Below are 11,559 nucleotides of genomic sequence, written 5' to 3'. Positions count from 1 at the left end.
TTTTCCTACCCTCCATAAACTTCTTAAACCACTCGAAAACTTGCGTGCGAGATAGACACTGATCACCATATACTTCTGTCAACAAATTGTAAGTTTCAGTGGCAGATTTTCCAAGTTTTGTGAGGAATTTGATGTTAGCACGTTGTTCTGCATTAGCACTCAGCATTATTCCGACGGAGCTCAGAAACACGATCCGCTTCTAACAATGGTCGCGGCCAGACTAACCGATGCACGTGAATGAAACTTTGTGTGACGGTAGAGGGAAGTCCAAGGGTCAATGCCCTACCCTCCTCTTCGTCAATGACGTGGCCGGAAATGAGTCATAAAAGTAATCCGGTTTCTTTATTGCCACACATTTTATATTATGTACTCTTTCTAATACTCATATTTATTGTTCATGTGACAAAGTTGGTACAGTTTACCTAGTACAACACATTTTTGAAATTTCCACCATCAACATCAGTGCACTTTGCAACTGGCTTGAGGACATGGTGTGTGGCTTGTCTGTACAGTGTACAGTGCACTGTAGAGTAAAAAAGCATCATTGTGGAAACCAATCGGAATAGGGCACGTATGATTTCTTCCTTAGAAGAAATCATGAAATCCTATGAACTACCAGAATATTGTCATTTCCTCCTGGGACACTCTGTATACGTGTATACCCTGAAAGCCTGTTCTTTCCTCTACACTCACTCACTCACTCAATGCCATCTACCGAGGGAAATGATACACTACGTAATTAACAATGAACCAATCTCTTCAGCTCTGGCAGTTTCAACACTGATGATCTAACGTGCTTTTGCAAAGGGTTAATTAAGCACCATACAATGAAGACATATGGGGAAGTGGACTTTTATTACCATGCACTCATGTATCAGATTTGGGTGAGTGGTTATTTTCACACACTGGATACTTTACTTCCAGTGAAAGAATCCCTGGTATCCACTGAATAGGATGATGGGTGGGTGCCAGAGTGGATGAGTGGGTGAAGAGAAGACCACCACCTCTGTCAGTTACTGAACACCGGTCATTCAGCATGTAGCCTAACTGAGACCTCATCAAGCTAATTTTAAGTCTATTTCAATTTTGACAATAACAATAACAGCACCAGCAATTCACTCAAAACAAGAAGGGAGAAAAAGAAACTTTCAAAGTGGTAAAGATGTATAAAAGTGAAATCTGTAAAACAAATGTGGTAAGAAAAACATAACATTCAAGTTCTATCATTCCAAAATCACATTTCCATTCATTCTTTGCAAGAAGTGAACGGAAGAAATACATCTATCGGCATGTATCAAACAGATTTTGACAAAATTTAGTACTGGGGATCTACATTAAAATAATCGAAGCCAATTTAATTTCAATATCTACCGGTCACCTGTAGCCCATGAGTCTGTCTCTCTATCTAGCTACTTATGTATCTATCTATTCCTGTATTCCTGTTGCTCTCACTTGGAGCATAGGGCATCCATTAAACCCTTCAATTCACTTCATTTTCTTAATCTTAGACAGTCGGGGAAAACTCCTTGGATAGGGGTTCAGCCCGATGCAAGGCCGCTACCTACACAGGACAACTCATACACAAAATAAACGCAGACAACCCTCCACGCCTTGAGTGGGATTCGAACCCATGATCCCTGTGTTCGAGTGTGCGAAGACATTTCATGCCTTAGACCGTGTGGCCACCGTGATCGGCAATTGTAGCCCATACTTTATCAAAATTCTCAAAAACAATTCACTGTAACGAAATCAATACACACAAAAAATACAGGCCTCATTAGGGTCTACAGCTCGTATCCGAAACTTTTAACAAAATACAAGAAAAAAATACTTCTGTGTAGTAACAAAGAATGGCTTCAGGAAACGTGCATAATTCATTGGAGATCATTTTTTTCTCTCTTGTTTGTACTGATTTAGATACACAGCAAGCAGCTTACATACACTAATAGAGGACATATCACTTAAACTGTGTTTCAAGACATACCTAAGTACAGAGAAGACACGAGCCATCTTGCCAATGGCACGGATCTTGTTTCGGATTACTTCTTTCCGTAGATTGGCGGCTGCACCTATAAGTAATCACAAGGCATTATAAATTCTGCTGTATCTTCATTGCACAGACTTAAAGTGCAGTTTGCAATACTGAATTACTCATCGTCAATTGTAATTACACAATGCTTTTTTTTTTATTATTATTGCTAGTGGAGTTGGACTAAGTCCCTTGTACTGTGGCCACTTCTGGCTTATTGTACCAGTCCCAGATGATAGGTGAGGGTGATTGTGGAGCAATTGGTGGAATGAAGATTGGCAGGGGAAACCGAGTACTCGGAGAAAACCTGCCCCAACGCCACTTTGTCCACCACAAATTCCACTTGACCAGACCCGTACACTATGCTTACACAACATAAATGAATGGCCTGTAAGTAAAAATGTCCTGCTGTTTTAAGTCTTCGGTGCCTACTATATGAACCATCTTCTTAACATTAAAAATCTCTGTATTTTACCCACACAGTGCCTTTATGGGTTCCTTATTATTCTTGCAATAAACAATGATTATTTCCTTACACAGCATTAAACAGTTCATCTTTATATGTTTCCTGTGAGGAAAGAAATGAATTTTTAAACATTATTTAGACAATGCTTCATTGGACATAAACATACAAGACACCACTGTATTAAACACATATACATCACTCACTAAATATTATGTATGACATCCTATTACTAACAAACTCCACCCTCTTAACTGCTGATACGATTCTCTTGTGTTCAAAAAACCTGCACGTAATTCACGGTTCTCATTTCCCTTTCAATAGAAAAATGTATACTTGTATTTGCATGCTGGTTCAGTGCCACCTCTGTGCCATCTGACCTGTACTCCCACTAAATCTAATTTATATTTTCAGATTTCTTCCACAAATCTCATATACATTTGCTTTCACTTAAGTCGTTTATCCATCGAATCCGTCCAGGTCTGAGGCTTCTTTAACGTTTTCATAACAAGCTTATTCTGGAGGGTGAGGAGTTGTTAGCCCTATGCCGAACCCCCAAGCTGGAAGACCACCCCATGTTGGCTGTCCACGACTGCTTATTCAATATAATCACAGCCTCCCTCATATAAATGGAGGGCATTTTCTCCATCCGCAATCTGAGGATGCGCCATGCCGTGGTGACAAGAGACCCACATAACATGAATTAACTAAATGACAGTTCTAGTAAATATGGAAACATTGATTTACCTTCACTCGGTTACTTTCTGCTATGTACAAAACTTCCTTTACAATTAATACGTTTACTATTTTATTACAGTTTCCTCCACATGCTAACATTTCCATACACATGCATGTGTATTAATTACCATGTCAATATTTTCCCTTCTTCTCACAAAGTTAATGTTATATAAATTAACTATATACAGGAACAATACAAAGCATGAAAAGTAATTCTGCACTGCCAAAAATAATATTGCACATAAGAACATGTTGAATAATAATGATGGCTACACATAATGATAATCTTCAGCAGAAAACTGTCCCCCATACTCTAGCAAATCACCATGCACTATTCAAAATTAGTCACATTTTAACAAAACACCACACCTAATGCAAGTATGATCAGTTACCACAACCCAAGACCAGGATTATCTGCACCCAACTCTTGCTGCAATGATTGCACCATATATATATATATAAATTTTGGGAATTGTCATTCTAACTGTATATAAATAATAACCAATATTGTAAACACAAAATACTAACATGCCCAAGAGTAACAAAACATAAACATCATAAAATGAAAATCTGCTAAAATATTACCACTTTAAACACATCTACATCAGTACCAACATACAAGTTGTAAATAGGGCAACAAGGTGAAATACAGAAACCCTCAAAAACTGTGGGGCTTACATCCCTGAGAAGCACAGGAGTTGTGATAATGGTAGTTGACAAGATCAATGCTTCACAGGATATTGGGTGTCAAAGGACCAATGCTGCTGGTATCACTCACATCATGAAAGTCTAATATATCTAAATGAGTCTAAAAGACAATTAACCATTGTCCCACAAAGCTGTAGACACATAGGATATAAAACATTAATATGTTACAGAAGGACAAATTGCTACTGCGAAATGGAAATAAAAAAACTAGTTTTGAATGACTTTACAGCCTTGTCCACAATATTTTTCTCTTGTGTATGCCACCTCCCCAAAGTGGACACACAAAACCAATTCTGATAGCTGCAGAATCTGGACAAAAAAGGAAAAATGCAAATATCTAAAATCCATGTTTAGTAAAACTGTGCTTCTCAATGGATTGCTGTAAACTATTTCCCAAACTACTTCAGAATAAGACAGTAAACATTTTATAAAACTTGCATTCTGAAAAATGAATGTACAATGTGAATTCAGACTATATGAAATAAGTTTACAATTATAAACAATTACAGAATAAAACTTCCAGTTCATCAAGCCCAATATCATTAGTATGAAAGACATTTCAAGATGTCTAAAGTATTCACACTAAAAGAAAAATCAGTTGCAGAAATATATATGGTAGGAGGGCAAAGCCTATGTAAAATTATTGATTTGTCTTACTGGAAGTCATGTTAAACAATTTAATTTCATACAAAACCACTATAAGATAAACCACATTAAATTATTTTCTAAAAACTACAACACTAAACTATATACTTATGTTAACATCACAACTACAAGTCATACTAGTAACTTTGTTATTATTTTCTCATGACATGCTAGATCCTAGAATCTATGCTGTAATGCAGGGCTGGGAGCATGAAAACATTCATCAAAGATACAGCTATGTGAACGCATAATACATCATGGCTGGATTTAATTTTCAATGTCAAATTATTAACAGTGAAAAGACCACCATATTTAATTTGTTTATCCAGATGATGCAATCATTCTTGAGAGTAAAACAGCTGTTCAAGCAGTCATGACTTTCCACAACTTTCATGCAAACCCGAGGTTCATCAGTGTGTCCATGTGCCTGCCAATGGACCTCTCCTAAACCAGATGTGGAATGAAGCAGTCATGGCCTAATTTCAGGCACAAATTCCAGCATTTGCCCAAAGAAACAGAAGAAATCCATAAAATAGCTAAGTTAGGACTGTCTGCTGAGATCTGAGTTGGGCACCTTCTGAACAGAAGTGAGCAGTATTACCTCTAACCCACATAGGAGGCCCAATATGACCAAAAGTTTTTCATTTCATATGAAATAACGTTTGAGATTACAACTGTAAACATCAGTACCAGATTCAGGCAGGTTTTAAGAATGCAACCCAACACATCACGTTATCAAGCCCCACAACACCTAAAACTAAGACTATCCTTATGAAAGAAAGGTCATCCCAGTCATCCATCTGATTCTATGGCTCTTTCAAGCAGCCTCAAGCAATACACTACAATGGACATATATTAGTACATTTACATCAAAACAAACAACATTCTAATTACAAAATACACAGAGAGCATATCAACTAATGAAACTTACCACACGATCCCACATCCAATTGAGCGAGTGAATGAAGACAATGACCACATCCACAGTTGATTGGTTGATACACATACGAAGTAATGGAGATAAAAAAAACAGTGCATCCATATAAAATGTTGAACAAAAACAATACAGCAAAAAATTATGTATACAATGCATTCTTTAGAAGCAGAAGAGTTCTGTTTCATATACAAATTCAGAAACTAAGATATAAAATAAGCCTGGCTCTAGGTACAAACTGCAAGTAGCACTGGCTACAGTACCAGTCATAAGCATAAATACTAAATTTGCTATTTACTGCTAGAGTATTAAGTTATTGAAGAAGCAATGCTTTGAAGCAGTAGCTTAGGAATAGAAGATTGGGCCAAAATGATTTCAGGCATTCATAATAACAGAGTTAATGTAAAGATGGCAAAACTGTAAAACTGAATTCATATGCATATAATCAGAGGGTACAAGGTAAATTTCTTGCTGTGCTTAATTAAGTAGCACCAATACATGAGGATGTATATAGGAGTGGAAGTATATTCTCACATTGTCAAACTTAGCAGTAGATGAGGCAAAGGGTCAGCAGTGAAGTGGTTAAGCTAAGGTCTGGAAAATACTTTTGCACCAATCCACTATGTCACTGCTCTGTGTGCAACTGTAATGCATAAAATAAGGCAAACAAACAGTGTGTAAAAAGACAAACCTAATATCTCAAGCTCTGGTCCAGAAAGCAGAAAAGTTGTTTCAGAACATTCATATCAGTATCGCAAAAACTGCAACAGTATGTGCTTCACATGAAGGCAATGTATACTTAACTCAGAAATAATAACAGCATTATAACAGCATCATTAATAATGACAACGAATGACTATGATTATGATGATGATGATGATCTGTAACTGATACTTCATTTGTTATATTAAATAAATGTACCGAGATTGCCATCCATATTTAATTAATTAAAAGTGATATTACTAAAAAATGAATACCCTCCACACTGTGTGCACTAAGACTAGAAATTAGATGCTCGAGCATTTATAAAATTTTCCTAAAATAAATACTTTGCATATAAGAAATGTAAAAGATGTTATTTCCTTTAATGTTTAATTAATTGTCAATCAAGGGCTTCCTGTACTGGGAATAACAAACATTCTGCCCCTTTACCATAACACAACTACGTTTCTTTGAGTAATATTTTGAAAACGGAAGTTAAATGTTGAGGCACTTTAAAACTGCATTCATACTTTCTCTATAACAGATGGTAGCAGTCTACATTATTAATATGTTACAAGTGCTCAGTCCTGCATCAATCAGCAGTCTGGAAAATGCAATAAACATTTTGAAAAGAGGGTTTCAATGAACTTGTAATCTTTTTTTAAAGCAATCTGTACAAAGCAACATAAAACTGATGATGATGATGATGATGATGTGATGAGAATGGTGATGAAAGTATACTGGTTCCTTAATGTCACATATCACAACATAATATAATCTAATTATTTAACACCAGAAAAAATCCACTTCTACAAATCTCAAACTTCTTAATACTTAGTATCACACAAAGTATGTTAAATATATGTGCTAGAAGTGGCTATTCACAGCCATGAGATTACAGTAAAAATATTAAATCTTAATGTGTCTATGAAATTCAGGCTTTCAAAGAAAACTTCACAAACAAGGAAACTGCCAATACTACGTATGTTTTATGAAAGAGAGTTACTTAGGATAGGATTTATACATAACTTTTATGACAAAGCTCCAACACACACTGGAGAACAATTTCATCATGAAAAGTGAAGTTCAATACTTAACAGCCATTTGGAATTACTGTGTTTTTGGACTTGGTCCATGGGTCGGTATTCTAAAGGACACAACATTCTGAAAATTGAATCTATTTCTGTCCCCAGCTTAGAGGGTGGGAGATACCTAATCTGTTGGGTACCTTAAAATAACCTAACCTCCATTAGTGGACCAAGATTAGCTCTAACAGACTCAATAGAGAAGGTGTCTCCCGCTGCTGTCAACTGAGGATGGAAACAGATCCAGTTTCTGAAATGCTGTGTTATTTAGAATACTGGACAATGTCAATACCCACTAATTCCAAGCATCATACATCACTGTCAGAACCCTACAGAATCTACTGTCAACCACTATTTTACTGGTCTCATTCTTTCATTATGGAACAACATATATATTGGAAAGGTTTCAAACTAAGTATCTTAATATTTTCTATATATTATGACCATCTGAATTCCCAGTGCTAATCATTTAAATCACTATAAAGTGAAGCTTAAAAGTGCTCTTACTTGTTCAATTTTAATTTAATTAAAACATTTCCATAATGTTGTATTTTAGCATCCTGTTGCACTGATTTTCATCCATGATCTGTATACAGTTGCTGTCTTGTAGTGCACTCAATTTCACCTGTTACTTCACGACATGTTTCGGCAACAAAGTGCCATCATCAGGTGCCCTAATTATGCTAATCAATTTCACTGCTTGCCTTTATAAAATTATTTTAAAAGTATTTAAAAAGTGCGTATTTGTCAACTATAATGAATTTACACACACTAAAACTTGTTAAGATTATTCATCTTATGTGTCATAATTAAAACTTGCGTGTGGTTCTTCCACCATGGGGGTCGTTTTTCTTATATTCTGTGTAAACCATGTCTTGTGATATGTGTTCCCTTCTTAGCTTCTTAGCTTACAACACTCACAGCTAAGAAGGGAACACACATCACAAGACACGGTTTACACAGAATATAAGAAAAATGACCCCCATAGTGGAAGAACCACACACAAGTTTTAATTAAGACACATAAGATGAATAATCTTAACAAGTTTTAGTGTGTGTAAATTCATTATAGTTGACAAATACGCACTTTTTAAATACTTTTAAAATAATTTTATAAAGGCAAGCAATGAAATAGATTAGCGTAATTAGGGCACCTGATGATGGCACTATGTTGCCAAAACATGTCATGAAGTAACAGGTGAAACTGAGTGCACTACAAGACGGCAAGTGTATACATATCATGGATGAAAACATTTCCAGTAAGAGCAATGTAAGAAACTGGTGCCTGAACACAGACTAAACATCTCAAATGTCCTCTGTACTGAACTTGCAATGTAGTTAGCAATAAAATGATGTGCATGACAGAATACAGTGAATACCCAATTTAGCGTGCCAACATTTTCTAAAATCCCATGTTCAATCAATATCTCTTTTAAGTTCAAACCAAATGTAAATAACATACTATTTTCCTGTATTTAGTGAATTTTTATTAACAAATAACCTACACTCATAGTAAGAAATTTTCATCTCTCCAGAACTCACATCTTCATTTAGCGTGACTGCGGCTGAAACGATGATTTACACTCACATTCCTTCTGCTCTAAATCTTTCCAGCACAACTATTTCATATATTGTTAATAATTTTAGGAATTAATTTGATATTATTGATAATGTAATGGTATCTACTTGTGTAGAAAGAGTCTCTTTATTTCAGTGTTTATTTCATATAGCTTCATTGTTTTATAAACCAATTTTATATTACTGCTAATGTGACTGTATTTGTTTGTATAGCAACAGTTTAAGTACTTATGTATGCACATCATTTTAACATAATTATACACAGTAATTCTTATAAGTAAGAAAATGGGTTCCTTGATATAATTTTCATAATCCCTATTCAGTGAAAACCTCAATTTCAAGCAAGAAAATTCATCCCCCCTGTGGTTCATTAAATAAGGACATATCTATAGTTGATTCTGTCAAAACTTGGGCTAAAAAGTTTTGCTCCTGGCTTTTCTGGCATTGAAATGGTCAAAATCATTCTTTTTTTTTAATACTGTAATAATTTCATCAAATTGAGCCGAGTGATGTATAAATCCAATGTTACCGAAATAAGCAAAATTAATTAAATAATTTAATTTGTTCCACAACTGTTTTCATAAAGCGAGGCAGCAGATTAATTCTTACAAAGTGATCACATTAAGAGTTAATCCTGAACAAAAACCAAGCAATAATATCATATATGATCTAAATGTAAAATTCCTTGGTATACCACTGAAAACAACTGCTTACATTTAAAATATATCTCAGCTGTATTTAACATCCACTATTTTGAACTAAACCTTATGGTTAAAAGTTGAGAGGTGTTACAAAACAATTTGGCTTTACTTATTTTGTACTGTATAGAACAGCTCTCTGGCAGACGGGCAAGTGCTTCTTCATACCATAAAGGAAACACTGCCATAGACCTATGGTATAACAAGGGATTTCTATGATTAAACTAATTTACTGAAACAAACCCAACTTCAGCCTAAAGTAACATTACTTTCCTAATCAGCTGTTATTTAAAAATACATTATTAATCAAAGCTAAATATATTCAATAAAAAACTGATGTTATCTCTAAGATAATTTGTGTTTCAACATAAATAGCAAATGATGCAGGCATGCATCTACTACAAAGATTTTTGAAGGATAGGTTAGGCATAATGTATACTCACAACACCAATACGAACACTTCAAAGAAATTAGGAGTTCCACACACACACAAGTAAGACACTGTGGCCTAACTAACATCTAATATAAAGACCAACACCTATATGCAGGAGGGAAAAATAAATCCGTAAACGAAATAAGTGTCTTGTGTGTCTCATTTTTGAAAGAAAGATATGATGTAAAACACCCAGGATGAGTATGGATGTTGTTTGCAAGGGTTTTGGGAAAATCTGTTTCAACAATTATGTATATGGTGGGTCATCATAATACACTGTGATTTAAATTTAATTTACAGTCATCATAATGCATGATGCTAAAAACACCTTTTTTATCACATTCAAGTGGATATGTATAAAAGCAAAGGTGACTAAAACTGTATACCAAAGCATTCTTTGTTCAAATAACAAATATAAATAACATAAAAATAATGAAACTGAAATTATTTTAACAAATTATAACATATTTCCAAATGTCTTGAGGTGATGAGGGGTGTGTTATGAACACCTCATGTGGAAACACATACATCAATTAAATCCTTTGTATTTCTGTTCTTGGAATGTGAGGAGTATCACATTTTTTAACTTAGTGCATAGCATGTGTTTAAAATAAAACAAAGCACACCGGGCATGCTATTATTAGTAATCTTTTTCATAAGGCAAAAAGAGGAGAAACAATTCTCCCTCTCTATGGATTTATATCTCCATTAGAGTAATTCACAAACTGTTGTCAGCCATTGAAGACAGATGGTAAAGCACACAACTAGGTGAATATATTAAGTATATCTGGTGAAATTCTATTGTTTAATAATCGTGAAAAGAAATCACAATGAAAACGAAACCCATAAGTTGCACAAGAAACTTACCATTCTTTTGTATAAAAAGTTTCCCTGTGCACCCAGCAATTGAGAGTCCAAATGCATATAGAGAAGGTAAAGTGCAGTCAGAAGGTGCAATTGTTTAGAAAAAATACTAATAAAAGGGAGAACGTGTGAAGATCAAGACCTTTCCAGGAGAACTCATACATCTGAATGTTTCAAGGAAAGTAACACAGAAAAGGGACAACTACAAGTCAGACTGAAATTTAGTCAAACAATTAATAAAGAGTTCAATCAAAGGAAGTATCTAGTTGTTAGATATTCTTCCTTTTCTTCTTAACAAGATTCTCATTCAAATTATCTACTAAGGGATATGAAGCAAGATATCAAACTCTTATTTAAAATAAGGTGGCAAGCTTATAAAAATATCAACCAAATTACATACAGAAGCAGTTGTCATTTTTAGCCAAATATAAAAAAAAAAACTAAGTTTCATGATACCAAAGAGTAAAAGTAACATAATATATAAAATGCAATTATATATACATAAGACTTCATAAATGTACGATTTGCTACAGGTTTCAGAGAAAGAGGACAGAGCATCTTGCCCATCAACACCAAAGACATAAAATTACTATATTTTCTCAAAATCAAAGAGCAAACAACAATAACAAGTGCTAATGAAAAGAATGTTAGGAACAGCCATTTTTCAATTTTTTTACACAAAG

At 34.6% G+C, this 11,559-nt stretch overlaps 1 protein-coding gene across 1 annotated transcript in view; it reads right to left on the bottom strand.

Annotated features, from left to right (window-relative positions):
- LOC111863653 (serine/threonine-protein phosphatase 2B catalytic subunit 3) overlaps positions 1 to 11,559 on the bottom strand; it is a gene marked incomplete in the record, with an annotated part of 233,080 nt that overhangs the window by 12,731 nt on the left and 208,790 nt on the right. The window contains 2 exon segments of the mRNA XM_033751146.1: positions 1,985 to 2,063; positions 10,880 to 10,903. Of these exon segments, the coding sequence (XP_033607037.1) occupies positions 1,985 to 2,063; positions 10,880 to 10,903 (103 nt within the window).

Source organism: Cryptotermes secundus, unplaced genomic scaffold (assembly GCF_002891405.2).
Source record: "Cryptotermes secundus unplaced genomic scaffold, Csec_1.0 scaffold234, whole genome shotgun sequence".
Classification (NCBI taxonomy): Eukaryota; Metazoa; Arthropoda; class Insecta; order Blattodea; family Kalotermitidae; genus Cryptotermes; species Cryptotermes secundus.
Note: the sequence above shows the minus strand (reverse complement) of the source record. Positions and strands in the feature narration are given on the sequence as shown.